Source organism: Sarcophilus harrisii, chromosome 3, assembly GCF_902635505.1.
Source record: "Sarcophilus harrisii chromosome 3, mSarHar1.11, whole genome shotgun sequence".
Classification (NCBI taxonomy): domain Eukaryota; kingdom Metazoa; phylum Chordata; class Mammalia; order Dasyuromorphia; family Dasyuridae; genus Sarcophilus; species Sarcophilus harrisii.
This window is the reverse complement of record NC_045428.1, coordinates 67103920-67124006: the sequence shown is the minus strand read 5'-3', so window position 1 is coordinate 67124006 and position 20087 is coordinate 67103920. Positions and strand designations below refer to the sequence as shown.

General features: G+C 34.0%; 1 protein-coding gene across 12 annotated transcripts in view; it reads right to left on the bottom strand.

The window, feature by feature from the left end:
* The window catches only part of FN1 (fibronectin 1), an 80361-nt gene that overhangs the window by 48172 nt on the left and 12102 nt on the right, over positions 1 to 20087 (bottom strand). For all 12 annotated transcript variants that reach the window (XM_023500639.2, XM_031958090.1, XM_031958093.1 and 9 more), the window contains exons 7-15: positions 18414 to 18605; positions 17154 to 17333; positions 15822 to 15998; positions 14571 to 14723; positions 13041 to 13169; positions 11714 to 11857; positions 4110 to 4231; positions 1379 to 1559; positions 881 to 1057 (exon numbers count right to left, since the gene is read on the bottom strand). In XM_023500639.2, coding sequence (XP_023356407.1) covers positions 881 to 1057; positions 1379 to 1559; positions 4110 to 4231; positions 11714 to 11857; positions 13041 to 13169; positions 14571 to 14723; positions 15822 to 15998; positions 17154 to 17333; positions 18414 to 18605 — 1455 coding nt within the window. The remainder of the gene's footprint in view (positions 1 to 880; positions 1058 to 1378; positions 1560 to 4109; positions 4232 to 11713; positions 11858 to 13040; positions 13170 to 14570; positions 14724 to 15821; positions 15999 to 17153; positions 17334 to 18413; positions 18606 to 20087) is intronic.

Sequence of the window (20087 nt, the reverse complement as noted above, 5' to 3'; positions counted from 1 at the left end):
GTCCTACCATAAAACCGGTCAATTTTGATGCATGTAGAAGGTAAGGTGGCAAAATGTCTTTTACTTCCATTATTATGATCATTTTTTAAAATTGCAAAACTATTTTAGGGATAAATAACCTAGATTATGCAACCAATAGCAGAGCTAAAATAGAACCATAAATCTTCATTGTGGGAAATGATATGGTTTTCCCTCTAAAATAGGAGTTCCTAATGAGTGTGTGTGTGTGTGTGTGTGTGTGTGTGTGTGTGTATTATAGACACCTTTGATTATTCGATTAAAACCTTTTCTGAGAAAAATGTTTTGAATGCATAAATAAAATACATAGGATTACATGGAAATATGCTGAGCTTGGAATAACTTATTATATGAAGTTGCTTAACAAGTTACTTAAGAAGTTAAGAATGAATGTCTAGAATATTTTACTCTTTTGTTTCACCCCATATTTCCTAAAATGTCCTCTTCCATGTCATGACTGATTCCCCAGCTGTTGTTTTTTTAACTCAATGGTTTAGACACTAGTTCTTAAACTAGTTCATGGAGCCAAGAGAATTCTCCAGTTATTATGTGTGCCCTAACTCAATAAATCCTACTGGAAGAATAAATGGATCAATGAATTAGAGAGGGGAATGAGACTTTCCAGGATCTTAGTGGAAAAGTGTGGTACATACATACATGTCTATCTCTGTATGTTTACAATTACAATGTAATTCAATAAAATGCAATTTCAGACTATGTTAATTAACAATTTCAAAATCACACCTGTGTCCTTTTTGACTGATGCTCCCTCTCCTAAAAACGGTGTCTTAAAAGACACCCCCAAATTATATAATATATAATAATATGTATAATATATAAAATAAGTCAAAAGCAAACTTACCAAGGTACTGTGGCTCATCACCTTCCTCGCTCAGTTCATATTCCACCCGGAATCCAGAGACAGTGTCAGAGGCTGAGACCCATGAGACCACAAAGCTGCTGGCTGTAATTTCCGTAACAGATTCCGAAGTCGCAACAACAGGAGAAAATGGTGTTGTCTCTCCTGTGACTGTGTTGGCTAGATGACACAGAAAGGAAACAGGCTATACATAAAAGAATATCTATTCTCAGTTACCCCAGAAACTTTTCTCCCTCTCCATCCCCAGGGAAAACAATGCTAAAGAATATTTCTGGAGGAAGGCAGGAAAGGGAAGACTACCTTGAGAACCCATTCCTCAAGGCTTTGGGCAGAAATGGCACAGGCTGGAGTAGAGTATCTTGGTAAAAGCTCATTCTCCCAAGCACTGGGCAGAAATGGCACAGGCTGGAGTAGAGTCTCTTGGTCAGAGCTCATTCCCCAAAGCTTTGGGCAGAAATGGCACAGGATGGAGTAACTTACTGGACACAGCAGGGCTGGTGCTAGTGGTAGTGAAGTCAAAACGAGTGACTTCCTTGTGTCCATAGTGTTGTACACTGATAAGCTGTCCCTCATAAATCACACCAGGCCGTAGACCTTTGATTGTGTAAGAATTTAAATGACCAGGAATAATAGCCTCTTTCCAGCGATTTGGAGAATTTTTCTTTAAAAGAAATAAATTAAATTAAATTAAAACAAAGAAGGTAGTATTTAAAAATCTCTTGTTTTCCTCAAAATTCTGCTAAGATAACACTTTCTACATTGTCTTTCCTGATCTCCTTCAGTTGCTAATGCCCTTCCTCTTAAAAATGTACCTTATATTTAGTTTATGCATTCATGGACATGGCATTACCAGTGTTAGAATGTAAGTTTTTTGAGGGCAAAAATACTTTTATTTTCTTTATTCCATGTTTCCTTACTCCAGTCCACTCTTTCAATAAGGACCTAAGCTCCCACTTTGTGGTCTTGGGTTTCTGAGTGGCAAGAGCTCTATTATTTAGGTCAGACCCAGACTAACCCTGCCTCATTCTAATCACCATCATTCAATGTTGCCAGTGCTTGTTTGTCCCAATTTAGGACTTTCACTTTTTGTCTTTGTATCTCTAGTGCCTCATACACAGCAAACATTTAATAAATATGTATCTTTCCTTTTTTCCTTTCCTCCTTCCTTCTCTTCATTCATTTCCCCTTCCTTCCTCCATTCCTTCATTCTTTCCTTCCTTCCTTCTTTCACTCATTTCTTTTTTCCTCTTATACATTCTATTGTTAGTTTTCTATCTTGAGTTTCTAGCATAGTGTCCAGCACAGGATAGGAGCTTAATAAATGGTTGTCAATTAACCAATTGAATATAGGCAAATATACAGGGATACAGCAATGAAATAAATTCTCTATTGAAAAGCATCCCAGGTCCATCCCCTTTTATGAAAATTATTACCAAAATAATCTTTATGACAGGAAGAGGGGGTGGGCAACTGCAACAAGGGTACTTTCATTTTTGCTAGACTATTTATTTTAATTCAGAAACTTAATATGAACAATCTGTTTTAACTTTACTAATTTTATCTCATGCTTGATATCAATACCACTAAAACAGAAATCTTTTATTTTGAGATGAAAGTGACCAAAATATTCCATTTTTTTAAAGTTGGCAAGACCCAACACAACTCTCTTGCTTTGAAGGGGAAGGAGTGAGAAAACAGAGGGTCTACCTGGCTTAGAAGAACAGTTGTCTGAGTTGGTATAAAACCTACTTCTGGGGTCATCATAAACCAGGTTCATTTGAACTAGTTCAAAGGGAATGAATAGTCCTACAAAAAGTGGTTAGGCGATTTTGGACATGTCTGTAGAAGAAAACAGATTCCTGTTTGTTTAATCCTTTGCTGCTGTTTATACATCCATATCCTGCCCAAATTCATTCATGTGGTACTCACCACACAAATCTGAGCCGAGTGATAGATGTGGAGTGTGGAACCAACCTTACTTAAAACAGGACATTTGAATATATGCAACTAGACCAATCTTGGCAAGCCAAAATATTATTTGAAATGACTAATATCTGAAGAAGTCTGTCCAAATCAGCCAGCATATAAATACTTCAAATATTCAAATGTCCAAATTAGTTGAAGAAATGAGAATAGTCATAGCCTTCATTAATCTTAAAGTTTAGCTCACATTTTCAAAAACAAAAATTATAGCTTAAATCAAACTACATACTGTAGTATGACTTCCATCATCTTAAATTTGAACTTTTCTCTCATCATTGTTGTACCTTAAATTCAATGTTGTGTCTTTAATGGTGAGTGTAAGGAGAAAAGACTGAGAAATGAACTTTCAGTTCGTTCAAGAGGAGAAATATTCATCTTTTATTTGTTATTCAAAAGCTGTTTCAAAGTTATTAAACTTTAGCTCTTTAAAAAGCCTTCTAATTTTAAAAATGCTCATGAAGTTGTTCTCTTTTATGCATATTTAATTCAACTAAGATTTTAATCTCTGAGAAAATGTCACAGTCAAAAGTCCAAATGTGGAATAAACAGACTAAAACATACAAAAATGGCACTACAAAGAAAGGAAACAGTAAGTTAGTTTAAAGCAAACTTTTAAAACTTTGCAATTTCTGAAAAAAAACAACAACAAATTACTCCAGAGTATGGTGTGGTGGAATAGGAACCCTGGACTCTAGTACACACCTTTTATTACTTAATCATATAATGTCAAACTTTATTTTTTTCACTTATCGAAACATCTCAGTGTCAATAACCTCTTGAAATTTGGAACTTGAAAGGAATTTGGAAATCATAGAAGAAATCAAAAGAAACATTCGAGATTATCTAACCCCAACCTGTTCATTATAAATATATATATATATATATATATATATATATATATATATATATTATCATTATACATATATGAGAAAGCTCAATTTCATGAAGAATACATAAATAAAGAAAAAGCTACCAATCCAGAATTCTCAATTTTCATCTTAGTCTGTCCATTTATAGGTCAATTGCTAAAGAATCAAGTGGATCATGAATGGTCAATCCATATTGGTTGGTTCAATTACTAAAGTAACTAGTTTACTAATTTGGCATTAAAATGAATATAATGAATATTCCATGATCAATCCACTAATCACCTTGATGATAGTACAAACTCCTAAAACATTCATTTACTTGATAAATATGGTACCGGGCTGCTGAATATGGTACTTACAGGCTTCCATCTGAGAATGTACTTGGAAATGTGAGATGGTTCAGGTGCATTCCACTGGATAGGATGAGAATTGGGCTGACTAGGGTTTTCAGTGATGATTACTTGGACTGGACCAGTTGTGCCTAAAAAAATAAACACTTGGCATTTTAATATCCTCACAATTCAGAATTAATGCTATTAAACTTAATAGTCAATAAGTATGAGATGGTTTTCCTGCTAAAGTCCTACTCTAATACTCATCAATAGATAGAGGTGACTACCAGTAGATTACAAGCTCTGGAAGTTTCTTCAAAGTCAGAAAAGAGTTCAAGTATGGGCTAAATGATGGATTATGAGCATCATTTCACCTGAGAACCAGCCTACCTAAATTTGAAAAGACTCATCATTAGGAAGTTGGCCAGAAGATATATTTTGAAGTAAAATTAACTCATGAAATTGTCTGGTCAGGTACAGATGGGGCTGTGATTTATCTCAGTGAAGGGAATGCCTATATCAATGAAATCACAGATGTTTTAAAGGATATCCTACTTAAAGATTAGACTGTAAGCTTTTATGAATTGAAATGGATTATTGTGTCTAAGTTAAGTGATATGTGTGCTTCTGTGTTAGAATTTTCAGGGTTTTCTATTTTATAGTAATTCAGGAAGTATTTTTGAAATATTAAGTCTTGAAATATAGCAGTCTCACTTTATTTATCAAAGGATTTCTCTTAGCATGAGAAATATAGCCATAGTCTATTAATTTGCTAATTACTATTTCCTATAACATTATTGCTATTTTTACTTCTATAGATATAGAGTTGTTTAGCCAGATGTATCATGAAAAAAGTTGCTGAGAAAATGGTGAAACATTACTAAAACATTCTGGCATGAACTATGTCCCCAAATCTATAAATTACAAACAAATACTCAAATTTCTGAATATGATATAATTTGGGGCAAGAATTAAAGACCTAACCTTATTTCTAAACCTTCTAAGCAATTTATAATTCATGTTAGAATTTTGCCAAGTCTCTTTTTTCTTCATAGAAAACACATCCTCAAATTGCACTTTGTTGTTCAAATAATGAAAGCACCAGAGACGTCTCTTTTACTCTCCAGAAAACAATTAGTAACTCTCCAATTCAAACTGTAAAATATATGGCAAATGTGACAGCCTCTAAGTCTTGTTAGACATGGCTAGTAAAAGAAATGAGAAAAATACTAAGGATCCCATTTGAAGAAATCTGAAATTAAGGGAGGATAAGTCAACTTTTTAGAGTGCGGACATCCCTAAATGGAGAAAAGGACCATCTGGAACATGCATGCTTACAAATCAGAATACAGCATACCATCTTTTTTCATGTTCTAGCTTTAGTGAACCTAAAACTCATTAAGACAAAATTGAAAAGCCCTAATCTCTTAACCTTTTCCAGAAGGTACCCTTTTAGTCAAATACAAAAAAAGTATGACTTTTAATAAAGAACTTCACTAACTTAACGACAGGTTTAAGTTGTCTGAAAACACCAAAAAAGAGTCTTCATTTCCAAATGTAGTTGTTATTTTAGCTGTTATCATCTTTTTATACTGAAATTATAAAAACAAACATACAACTTGCGTACCTGTATGAACTCAGAAATCCAGAAAAAACAAATCACCATCAATTTGGGAAGAATTCAGGGCTGGTTAAAGACCAACAGCTACAATTTTTTCATTTGTATTTCATTTTGTTCACACACTTCCTAACCATTCAACTAACAAATGTAAGGCAGCAAAATCCTTGGTTTCCCAGCATGAGTTATATAGTATCATGGACTAGCTAGATACTTTCTTAAGCCATTTGAAAGATATCAATGGAGCCAAGTAGAAGTCCTAAGGGACTCCAGGCAAAGATTCCCAAGATGGAATTCAGTGTTGCTTCCTTGAGAAGCAAGTTTATCAGAAATGGCTCATTACTTAAGGAAGGAAGTCAAAAATTTTACACATGTTTGTTGAATGAAAGAATGTATCTAAAAAATCCCAGGAAGAATAGAATCTTTATGCATAACTGTAAAGGTATAAGCCCTTAAGAGGGCTAGGAATGTTTTTATATTACATTAATATCTGGGAATCAAACAGAGGATGCCAACACATTTCTTGTGTTTGGCACTCATGTTGTTTAAATGCTAAGAATTTGAACTACTTAATTAGTGGATTTCTGGTCCCCTTCTTGCCACTGAAATTCAGTACAACTTACTTTCTCCTCCAACTATGAATCAAATGGTTGGCAGGACTGCCATGTATATTTGCTTTGAGATTTAACAGGGAAAAAGAAAAGTAACCAGAATGGTGATATTTCCCCTTTTGCTTCCTTGCCTGCAGTCAAGTTTGACCAGGCCACCATGGCCAAATTCAGGCTTTGCTGAGGAAGGAAAGAAAAACAACTGAGAGGAGAAAGAAGATCAAGGAGGAGCTTTAAGCTTCTGACTTTCTCCTTTTCAAAACTTCCTCAGAACAGTTTTTTCAGAATATACGTCTGACCATACCATTCCCCTACTGTGAAGTCACCAGTGAGTGACTATTTCTTTTAGGATTAAAAAAGCACAAAATCCACAATTTAGCACTTAAAACTTTTTTTTGAGGCAATCAGGATTAAGTAACATGCTTAGAGTCATATAGTATCCGAGAGCAGAATTGAACTCACATCCTCCTGATTCCTAATGTGACTGCTCTATCCATCTCATCATCTAGCTATCCTTGTTTAAAGATTTTTTTTTTTTAACAAGCTGGTCCTAGCTTCCTTTTCCAGGTTTATTTAATTTTATTTTCTTTGATACGGCTCAATCTAAATGGATTTATTTGTTCCCTGAACTTAGCATTTCATCTCTCACCTCTGCACCTTTGTACTGGAATACTTACCCTTCTCTAATCTACTCCTTGGCATCCTTCAAAAGTCATGTCATGTATCACCTCTTCCAGGAAGACTCTAGTTATCACCCTCGTTTTTACTGATATTTCTATCTTCAAATAGTCATACATGTGCCTAAGACACTTTATGTCACCAGGACAATGTAACCTTGAGGGCTGGGATTTTTTGTTTGTCTTGCTTGTTTTATTTTTGTATCCACATAGCACTGTTTCCTACACACAGTATGTATTTGTTGAGTTGGATTTAATTAGAAAGGGATGAAGCATCCTCAGAGGATTGATAATCACTTAAAAGTGAGGGATTAGAACTGCAGCAGAACCCCAAGATGTTGGTGCTCTCCTTACCTTATACATTAGCCTGGATTTTTTTGTTCTCAGTTATAAGGGCAAATGGACCTGAGGGTCAGATGCTATATGTTTAAAATTTTGCAGAAAGCCAGAGGGAATATATACTTAAGTCAGATTTACACCTAGCATATTAAGGAGAAAATAGATCCTCCACTAACCAAATTGCTTATCAACTACCTACATAAACTTTCTCCTTCACCATGGCAGAGATGGCTCTGAATTTCTTACAGGTTATGCCAGGAATACAAACTCTAGTAAGTCTGAGCAGTTAGGAAGACTCCTACTATAAATCCAGGGTCACACTATGAAAACCAGTTCAGATAGGCTCAGACAAACTCATAACCAAAAGGCTCGCCACCAAGGGATGATTTGTTTCTTTTGGCAATATTATTTTGTGAAGATCATTTACTAAAGTGGGCTACAGTTATAAACTAGTAAATTTGTAAATTTAAAACTGGCAAATGCAAACTGCAAACACCCACACTGATACAATTACAGATCTTCTGAAGTTCAGTTGATGCTTACCAAAAAAGCCAATCAAATTGTCATTGTAATGCTTTAATATTTTCCTGTTTTATATTGCACAAGATCTAGGGTGGGATACCTGGAGGTTTGTGCAGAGTTGAACCATGTGGATTTTTATGATTAGTTTCATGAAATGTGTTATTTGCTGCAAAAGTGTTAAAAAACAAATGCCAGTCTAGAGACTTAACCATCATGTATTTGCTGTTACTTCGCTGTTACCTGCCCTCTGCTAAATGGCTAGATATCTTTAATTGATGAAGTCTCTCCATTGTAACCCATATTAAAAAAAAAAAAAAAAAACTAAACTAAACCTTTCATAGACTCTACTGACCTTCTTGGTCCTAATCAGCCAAACTATTAAGATATGAGAAATTTGCACATTTCTTAAACAAATTGTTTAAATAAAAACCCACAAAGATAACTTGGGAAAAGTTAAACATTCATGAGTAAAACAGGGTTTTTTTAATCATTACAAAATCTCTTCCTTTAATTTGCTGAGCTCTGTGTTTTCCTACTTGCTTATTTACACACCAAATGTCTTATCTTCCTTTGGTTTGTTCACATAGAGGACTACACAGAATTCTTCAAACAGAGGAAACTCAGAGATAATTTGTTACAGGAATTTGTACTTTGTTTGCTATTCTGTTTCTTCTACAATCCTAACAGGAATTTTCTGTGAAGAATGGAAGCTCCTCGAGGTCATAATCTATGACATTGATCTTTATACCTATTACAGTACTCTTCATATAGTAGATACTTAATTTATTAGTCTGTCTGTCCATTTGTTCATCTATCTATCTATCATCTATTTATTCATCCATCCATCAACTACTTATTGTTTCTATCTACTCATCTATAATACATCTTTCAATTATTTATCTTTTTTTTTTTTGCTATTGAGCCCAAACATGGTTTGATATACTGAGTTATCTTAAAACATGGAGATAAACTAAATACCTATGTGCATATGTGCTTAGCAGCATAGGTAAGGGCAAAAAGCAACTTGCTGCCTGTGTCTTTCTTTTTTTATAATCCATAAGATATTTGTTGTCTTCTTCAGGAAAGGAGAAATGTTATTCTAATGGGTATCCAGTATATTATTTCTTCCTCATTTGTAGTTCCAGGTCTTCCCCAGTTTTATTTCAATCTATGTAAATTAACAAACAACTATGAAGAAAAGTCCATTTCCCCCATCTCTGATGGTTTTATAAAACCCTTACAATAGCCTGTGGAGCTATAGTACTAATAACATCTTTTTTTTTTTTATGTTTTGTGTGGAAATAAACAAACAGTTTTTCCCTTCGGTCCAGAATCAAATAGTTGTATATATGTGCATATAGATATAGATACACATAGATATTTAAATATATAATGCATGAGCACTGCTTGAACTTGAGAGATTTGGGTCCTAATAATGGTTCTCCCACTAACTTGCTGTGTCACCTTTGGTCAATCATCTTGCATCCCTGAGCCTCAGTTTTCCCCATCTGTAAAATGATGTGATTGGAGGCAAATTTTGGCAACTAACTTAACAAAATGGTTATTATGTGTAAAATAAGTGAGCTGATTTAACTGATCCCCGAGGTCACATCCAATTTTAAATCTATACATTTAAATCTACACAGTGACTCACAACAGGGATGGAGAACTTTTTTTTCTGCTCAGGGACATTTGGATATTTATAATATCATTTATGGGGCATGAAAAATTATCAGCTTATAGAACTCAAGCAGTAGGAAGTTATTGTACCCAGCTTTCAGCTCATCATTATCTGCAGTCGCCTTATCAAATGATTTCATGTGCCTTACATAACCTGCAGTCAAGATGTTCCCCACCTCAACCTATAAAATACCATATAATTCTAACAATCTAAAAAAAAAAAAAAAAAGGATCAGAGATAGAAAAGGGACCTAGTGGATCATTTCTTCTACCTTTTTTATTTTATAGACAAACAAATTAAAGTTCAGAGAAGGTTAAAAAATAACTTGACAAAGTAGCAGAGTTAAAATTTTAACCTAGATTCTACCAAATTCAGCAATTTTTCCATGGCTTATATACTTTCAAAGATATATAAGTATATTTGAATATTTACTATTTTCACCATTAAAAAGGACACCATTTTTATATTTAGACTCAAAAATATTACAAAATGTCACTAGTCTGCAGAAAGTCATAAGAAATCTGTTTGTCAGATTTTACATTTAGCAAATTAAGGATAGAATAGAATCTCAATTATCCAAATTACTTATCTGTTGTTATGATTAAACCAATTCCCTGGAGAGAAGTAATTTAAGACTGGCATTATCCCATGCTATGCTTCATAAAGCATAAATTTAAGTATCTGAAATACTTGGGAGCCCAGGAAAGGAGATGGTCTCCTTGTTTTGCATACTAAAGGTAATACCACATGGTCACTATTTAGAATCACAATGCTTTTCATACAGTTGTGCTTAATTAATGGTTGGTGAATTTTTAAAAATGAAGTTACTGAATTTCAGACCTTGAAGAGCTCTTTATTTAGTTTCACCCTTCATTTTCTATGAGGCTCAGAAACATAAAGCAATTTATTCAAAGGTCATACAGCCAAAGCTAAAAGTACTATATGGTTCTTCTGACTCAATTCTATATTGCCTCCTTCATATCTTACAGCACACTCAATTCATCATCATGGAAAGTTTTAATTAATTTAATCTCCTTTTCCTCATGAATTTCATCTCTTCTAAAACTTCCTATGAATGCGGTTACCTAGCATAAGATGTTCAAAAATATTCTTGTTCAAATTCTGCTATATTAACATCAAAGTACATTTAAATGGGAATAAGAAATTTAGATCTTAATTCTGTAATTTATGAGACTTTATTGTAATTCAGTATTAACCACTGAAGAGCCAAAAAAAAAACTCCAATGTAGTCTCAGAGAAATCAGTCTAAGAAGGTTGGTCATGTCTCATGTCTCTCTCTCTCCCAATAAAGACTCAAATTGGCTCTTGTAAATCATTTGAAGGCAGCTGTAACTGTCCAGGTCACTCAAACACTGACTGATCACAGGCACTTTGACCCAGATTTCATCAGGATAAACTGAGAAATATTTGTTCCTCAGAGGGGAATTAGATAGGGACTAAAATCAGAACTATGGACTGTCATAGACTTTCTGCTTTATATTGAATTTTAATAAAACTATTTGGAGAATTGACTCAATGTTACATCCAAATTCTTTATTTCTGAGAAATAGTTTATATAACCTGACTAGATGCCTTTAGAACAGTAAAGATTCTGCTTTAAAATGGAAAATTTGCTTCAAATGGAATTTTCTACATGGCTGAAACCTAAACTATAGGAATACACATTTTTATAACTTTCAATAATCATAACTACCAGGGGGAAAATCACTCTAGGACTGTGCTGGTTGATTATTAGTTATTTTATAACGTAATAAGGAACCATATGGTTTTGTGGAAGGAACACTGAATATAAAATCAGAGGATCTTAGTTCAGCTACTATAACTATGTGATCTTGTTTAAGTTATTGAAAGGTTGGACTGACATTCATTATAGCGCTAACTTTATTTTGTGATTTTAGATTTAGTAGTGTGCTTAAAGTCTGAGTGACAGTGATATGATAGAAGTAATGTTGGCTTTAGAGTAAGAATTTCTGTTAATGTTCTGTCAACTACCTCTATAACCCCAGGAAAGACCAGTCTCAGTTTCCTAATAAGAAAAATGAGTAGATGATTCTGAGGTCTCTTTAGGGTCTCAATCTATAAAAATATATTTACAGGCTAGATAATTTCCTTTTAATTGCATTACTGATATTTTGAACAATGTATCTATTATTAATGAGTCTTACCTGGATAGGTCTGTAAGGGTTGGCAGTGCCATTCTCCAATTCCCCGGCCATAACAGTAGCATTGATATCTAACAGCATGAACGTATTTCTCCCATGAATCTCCAATCTGGTAGAATGTACGGGTTTCTGAATCCTGGCATTGGTCTAAAATATATACAGGTAATAGAATCAACATTACATGCATTTGCTCAAACTGTTTTCTAAGACCAAAGACCCATATTAAACCTTGAACATGCTGCATTATACATTCAAATTTTGAATTTAAAACTGTGACTTCTATCCCTTTAAATTAAAAACTCTATCTCAAAATACATAAAATTCTTTCTTGGACAGTCATGCTAAAAAAAAAAAAAAGTTGCTTGTATTCTTTGGTGGTTATATATTGCTAGACATAAGCCCCTTAGGGACAGGTAATGCTTTTTATTTTATCTTTATAGGCTCAGGGCCTTGCCCAGTAAAAATGAATTTTATCCCTTGTTATCACAACATGCTTACAATTTGAAAATTAAAAGCAAAAGCTTGCAATAATTCTAGTCCATATCTTTTCTTCACTCTCCCCTCACCCCCTAACATTGGCCTCTTCATAAGGTAAACTGAATGACTTCGTTTATTAACTCTGTAGTGCTTGCCAAACAGCTTCCCAGAATACCTTATAAGCTCCTCTTTTGGGTTTAGCAATCTCAGATAAAACAAACTGATCTTATCACCAGAACAGGGTTTGTTTTGTTAGTTAAAAAACATTCAAAGCTTCTTTGTATAAGTAGGAAACATGGGTTTATGGTCTAAGAAGCCATTCTTCTAAGTCTCAGTCTCTGCAAAACATTCTAGGGATAATATATAAAAATAAAAATCTTCAAGAAAAAAAATATTTTTAAATGCCTTTAAAGTTCTGTGCAAATCATTGCAATGGACAGCCAAATAAAATATTTTTTTTCTGAAGGCAAAGATTGGCCCAATTTTTACTTTTCCCCCTTTATTTAGGAGATAATACAATAATCAGTTAAGGAAAGAATGTATAGTTTTGGGTCACATGTTTCCCTTGCCCCAACTGGGCAGTTCCCCTACTCACACAATAGAGTCTTGATAAGTAAAAGTGTATTCAGTTCCTAATGACCAATGGCCAATTCAAAACTGCAACTTCTTAGTCATCTACTGATAACTTCAATCAACTTAAATTATGCCATATCAAACAACCCATGCAATCATTCCAAACTCATATTTGGAAGATGGGAAAAATTTGATCACCTTGAACCTTTTCAATTATTAGGTATAATTTTAATTTCTGAGGGAAAACATATATAAGGAAATTAGTTAGTATTTAACTTACCAATGGGATCACATTTCCACCTTCCACGGCCCTGGCCAAAACATGTGCAGTTCAGCATATGACCTTCTTCATGACGCTTATGGAATGTATCATTCACATTATATGTAATACCATCGACAATACACTGATCTATGGAGGAAATATCAAGAAAGATTTGGTCTGGAGCTAGTAGGGCATTATGAAAGAAAGACAGTTTTAGAATCAGGAGAATTTGGTGCAAGTCCTTCTGCTCACACATCCTGGTTGTGTGACCCTGGTTAAGTCAGTAAACTAAGAAATTTTTGGATTATTTGTTAATTCATGTCTGATTTTGGGACTTCCACTGTTCCAACTGTCACATTAGAACTTACATAGAATGATGAAATCATAGATTTGGAATATAAAGAATTTATACCAAGACTTCCTATGTTGAAGAAATGATTGATCTGGAACAGGAAGAATAATATAAAAAATAAAGTTTTTACAAGGAAACAAAAAAACTTACTCTTTCTTAGAATAAATAATTCCTCTCTCTTATTTAGATTTCTAATCTACATGGCATTTTGGTTTTTTGTTTGTTTCTTACTGGTATGTGATGAACATGAAAAGGGTATTAAGTGATCATTTTGACACTTAACAAAGTGACACAAAAACAAAGAAAAAAACAACCTCATGTAATATACTTATTTTTTTTTTCCCTGAGAACCATACAGATGCAAAGGATTAGAGTTAACATAATATACACATTGAGAAGCAAATGTGTGCTATATTGTGAGGTTATTTTTTCACAAATACATTCCCTATTTTCTGAAAAAAAATTTCTTCCATTTGACTGTTTTCTTTAATTCTCTTTTATAATAATGTGATAGTAAAAGAGGCCAGATTTTAAAAAAAAAAAAAAGGTATGCAAATACCTCTATTATATGGAGCTAGCATATTGTAGTAGGAGGAGCTTTGCTGTATAGACTCAGAACCCTTAAGTTCTAGGCCTGACCCGGAAATTGCAAGGTCCACTGTTAATATCATCAGGTACATACTAACACAGAAGGGTATAGAGAAAATAGTGTTCAGTCCAAAGTCTCTTTGGGTAGGTGGACATGAATAAAAGCAAAAGATGCGCTGAAGGAGCATGATCGTGATCTCTGTCTCAAAACACTAAAAAGCCAGGGCTATTTTTCTAAGCAAGAAATTCCTCATCTATATTCCTTTCCATTTATCTGTTTGAAACTGGATCTTCATCAGTGGACTCATAGCAACAGCAGAGCCTTTTGTTTTTTCCTTCTCTTTTAACCTTCATAGTAACTCTACCCCTTTTCTAGACATGATTTCAATGGTTAAAACTAGTAGGAGGATGATCAAATGTCTGTGATCTGCCCTTTGAAGTCATTTTTTTGGCTTGGTCCAAGTGCTTGCACACCAGGGCATCCCAGAATCGCTGAGCTAGCTAGGTCATTGGCTGTTTGCCCCATTCGCTTCACCCAGTACCACAAACTAGAAGTACAGCATTTCAATATAACAGAGCGACCAGGATCCCCTTGCTGGTCTCCTTACCTCTGAGCTGTGAATACGCCACACAGGTCCATTCCCCTCGACCATTTCCTACACATGTGCACCTCATCATATGTCCCATATCATGCTGTTTGTCCCACTGATCTCCAATGCGATACATGACCCCCTCATTGGTAGTGCAGATCTCTTCATGAGCTATTTGATAGAAAAATGAATGATGATAATCTAAGAAAAACTGTAATCTGAGAAGAAACCCTTTTTATATTAGAAACAAAAGCAGTTGATTCTTTCTTGTCGATTATATAGAATAGACTAGTATAAAAGCCCCATATACCTTTCAAATACAGACACAGGTTAGGGAAAGTAGAATTTCTACCTCAGATATGTAAGTAATGAATTGACCTGATACAGATTGTGAATCCAATCAGGCTTAAAACTAGGGGGTGGCAAAAGGATAAAGGATATCTACTTCTTACTGCCAGTAGCCTGTGTATAAAAAGAATAATCATAGCATTTTTCCTTTTATACTAATTAATTATAATCTAATTAATTCAAGATAAAAGGAAATTTTACAGAATGATTCATAACTTCCACATCCAGCTGAATTCATGAATGAAAAACTTCTTGGGACCTAAGTGGTAGATTCGAGCTGAATAGAATTAGCTTTCTTCTTTCAATGAATGCATACTAAATTATTTATAGAATTGTTGTATTCATTCACATAGTTCATATAATGGGACTTCCAGCTATGAGCCCTAAAATGTAGAAATAAAATATGTTCTAATACATTAAGACTGTACTGAAGGGCTTCAATGTAAGTGGTAGACCCCCTTTTTCCTTCAAGCCAGTCAAGCTTGTTTCTTCTAACTTGATGTTGTAACAATGAAATATGGAACACTAAAAGGGATCTGTGAGTCAAAGTGATTGCTACAGTCTTCAACACAATAAAACTAATAGAGTTTGTATGTAAACTCTGATAATTATAATATTAGCAAAAACTTGTATAAAATATTCAAAGGTACCTTTATGGGGGAAAAATACAAAAATCTTACTTTTAGATTTTTAATTCTAAAATTCTTACCTATTACCCAGTTCTAAGAAAAACCTTTAATCATATCTTAAAGTTGTATAAAATTAAAATGACCAGATACATATTTATATACACATATAGTTATAATAATGGACCTTAATATAATTCTTTCCAATTTCCATAGTATATCTTATATGAACCTCTCAGCATCTCAGTGAAGTAGGTACCCACCACTAGTTTCCAAGATGAAGAGCTCATCTTACCAGCCATAGGACAGAATCCAAATTTCTGATCAGCATCGTAGTTGATGGTGGTTCCACACCATTTCATGTTGTCTCGCCTTCCCTCTGAAGTACAGTCGGTGTAATTACGGTTGTTGTACAAGAATGGGAAGTGACACAAGGCACCATTGGAATTGCCACCTCGAGTCTGAACCAGAACTACAGAGAACAAGAAAAGAAAGAAAAAAAAAAAGATTGTAATCTTAGACCACAAAGAATTACTATACAAAGATTGCTCACTCCTAGGACCTTGCCTCAGTCTGAATGATGTTTGATGCTATGGGGCTCGTTTTCTTTATACATTCTCTTCACCTTCAAACTAGATTTAAATTTCATTATCACTCACATCTACCAAGGAAAGAAATGTTAAAATAGCAGCTTTATATAAAACTCTAACTTTCAAGAAAATTCACTGTTATAAGCAGAAAATGAGCCAAGACATGTAGATATTCTACTGCTGTATTCTTCAACTTTGTGGGATTTTCTATGGATTACACTACACATATTTTTAATAGCACTGCAATCATAAAATGCCAAAATAAATGAATTAGAAAGGATTTTTCTTGTAGATGCCAATCTCTCAAGGGAATGGGGGGATCTCAAAATACTGCTTGGTCTCACTGTTAGTTGTTTTAATTTTTGACTTTAAAATAGTTAAGTAGACCAGACATCTGAATAAAAGTAATACTTCCAGAGTGGCCTAAAAGTCAAGAATAAATTGAAAGCAAAAAGGTAAGCATTGTGCTTGATTTGTTGATGCCACATTTTAGGTAGAAGGACTGAGTCTGGACATACCCAGTGCCTGCCTAGCACATAGTAGGTGCTTAATAAATGCTCAATGACTCTTTGATCAAAATGGTAAAGGGGGCATGAGACTATGCCTTCCAAAAACTAACTGAATGAGAGGAGACTTAGAACATGAGAATCATCTTCAAGTATTTGAAACTGTGCCATAAAAAAAAGCTTGTTCTGTCTGTGAATAATGGGAAGAAGTAGTCAAGAGGCAGGTTTGGTGTTCCTAGCTATTAATGGTTCCTAAAAGTGGAATGGCCTAGTGGAACTGAGTTGCCTATCTGCTTCCCCATCCCCGAGGATGTTTCTAATCAGAAGCTGGATGATCACTTGTCAGGGATGTTCCAGAGAAGACATTTATTCATCAAAACAAGGGGATCTTTGAAGTGTTTTCCAACTCTGAGAGTCTATGAGTCTATGTAATTTAAATTTAAAATAGTACCAACTTCACTTGACAAATGAACAGCTCAGAATTTTCATATTCTGTTCTGAATTCTACTTTTGGGGTAAGGGGACACTCACCATTCTGGTCTGTACAGAAAGAATATTTCTGGTCTTGTTCATAATTTGAAGTGGTACTACACCAAAGATGCCCATCCTGACGACCTTCAGTTGTACAAGAATAGTAAGTCCTGCCATTGTATGTGAATGGCAAGACACATGGTTCTCCATTGGAATTGCCACCATAGGTTTGAGTTACAGCTGCAAACAAAGCAAGAAAGAGTTGCATTTGACCATAAGAAAATAACAAGAGGTAACTTACTACCCCCTCCAGTTTATAAAAGTATGACACTGAGTTCAAGTAATCAACTATTTAATTTAATATGTAATATTTTAATAGACAATGTAGAATTTTGCTTTAGATTCTACTGCTGTCTTGCTTTGCTTCCCTTCATTAAATGAATGTTGATTGCTTCCTAACTGTCCCTCACAAACATCTGAAGGATATGTCCTTTTTTTGTCTGTAAGAGCAGCCTATAAAAGATTTTTAGGAGAGAGGGATGCTCACATATATTTGTAGGTATGCTAATAAAAAGAGAAAGATCAACATGTTGAAAATTTTAAAATAACATTTTAAATTACTTTAGGAGCCACAAAAAGTATTATTCTATAGCCTTTAGATGTTAATTATAAAATACTAGGCAAACCATGACAATGAACTAAACTTCAAATGTATGACTCGCAATGGATTGCCACACCACTAAACTCAGATTGATGGCTGATACGTCTCTTCTCACTGTATAAAAAAGCATTGTGATTGGGCGAGAGCTGGAGAGACATATTTTGTAATAATGCCAAGAATGGAAAATAAGCATTCCTCCTTAAAAACCACTGGCTTTTATCCTTAAGGTGAAAATATGCAATGTTCATGTAGATGTACAATTTTTGACAACTTTCATGGTATATATCCTCCTATATAATGGTGGGAGAAAAACAATATACACATACTCAGGGATCTATGATCTCATTCATTCAGAAGTTTTCTATAATAATTTAGATTAGAACTCATCAATGCTTCCTTGTCCTGTGCTTTCGTTGTCCATAACTTCCCATACTTGGGGTCCTTGGGATGTACTAGTAGAAAAGACTACTCACAATAGTGTTGGGAAAATAAAAAGAGTTTATATCATCAGCTATCTCAAATTAAATATTAGAAAATATATAAACTATGTATACATATATATGCATATATCTTAATCATTAGCTTTTATATAAAGGGAAGTCAGCTGTAATCATTGAATTCTACTTGTACAAATCCAATGTACACAGAGTCATGCTCACCGGTTTCCTGGCAGCTGACACCATTGCCCAGACATGTGCATAACATCTGTTTGTTTCCTTGGGTCTTGAGCCACTGCATTCCCAGAGAGTAGACCACACCACTATCAGTGACACAATGACCATATGGAGCAGGCTGAGGCTGAGGCTGAGGCTGGTACAGTGCTGTCCGAACATCTGTGACAGAGCCAGGCCCTGAAAGGAAAGTACATGAAAATTAATATAATAATAATAATAAGGATATTATCTAACATTTACACAGCACTTTAGGGATTTGCAAAAATACTTTACATATACTGACATTTGATTTCTTAAAAATATTTTATTTTTAATTCATGGAATAAAACACATATTTTCTATATTGTAAAATAATAATAATAATAATAAAAGATTATTTTAAATAAAAAATTATTGGACATGAAACTGCAAATCTATTATATATAGCTTTATAGTCCTTTTAAATATAGAATAAGATCATCACATAAATTTCTTACCTCCTTCTTTTTGTTATTCCTTGAGAGAAAAGTTTAAACTATTATCTAAAGAATAATTAGTATGATTACAGTGTAAAAAATATCCTAATAAAATAGAAATTTCTTGAGGGCAGACTAAATCTATGATAGGTCAATTAGACAGACAATCCATTCTATTGTTTTTGCTCCTCTTAACTAAAGTGTTCCTTGAATTCTTTGATGCTAGACTCAAAGTTGCCTTCCATGAAAGGAAGTGTGTGTGTGTGTGTGTGTGTGTGTGTGTATACATATATATATATGTATACACACACAAAATAAGAATAGAAATTCTTCTTTTCTAAGAATAGAATAGAAATTCTAATTGACCTATCATCTGATGCAAGGTTCTATTCAATAGTATCTTTAATAAGCAGTCATTTGGAATTTGTCTGAACTCTTCCTAGGACCATTAGCTCACTACATCACAAGTCAACTCATTTCATTTTGAGACAACTCTTATTATTGGAAAGTTCTTGCTGTTGAGTTGAGTCTAACTTCCTGTAACTTTGATCCATTTGCTCTGTCTTATACCTTCCACCAATTTGTTTGGTTTCTACCCTCTTGAGCTAAGTAGAATACAATTTATTTTTTTAAATGCAGGTCCTTCAGATATCTGCACAACTATCATTTTCCTCTTAAAATTTCAATACATATAGCCCCAAGTTCTTTTAACCAATCTTCAAATGATATTATTTAAAACTTTTTTTAAAATATGACTCCAAGGTTAGAATGTAATACTTCAGGTATGTGCAAAACATGATGGCACTGTTCCTTCTCTTGATTTGAACACTATCTTGATCTATGAATACAAGTGAATCTAAAATTTTTATTTAAAGCAACCTTGTTATTCATAATTGAACTTGTAGTCAACTGAAGCTCCTTTTTCACATGAACTGCTTTTAAGCCAATGTCCTTCATTTTGCACTTAGGCAAAAGTTGACATTTTGGATTGGACAGTTGGACTTTCCATTGATCCCTTTCTCATTTGACCTCAAAATTTCAGATTTAGCTCAATGTTCTAGCCATTTTATAACATATTTACATGTTTCTCACCCCAAATATTAACTAGCCCTCTCATTTATGTCCTCCACAAGAATTGTAAGCATTTTTTTTACAACTTTCTCTAAATTATTGATAAAAGTGTCTAGCAGATTGAGGCTGAGAA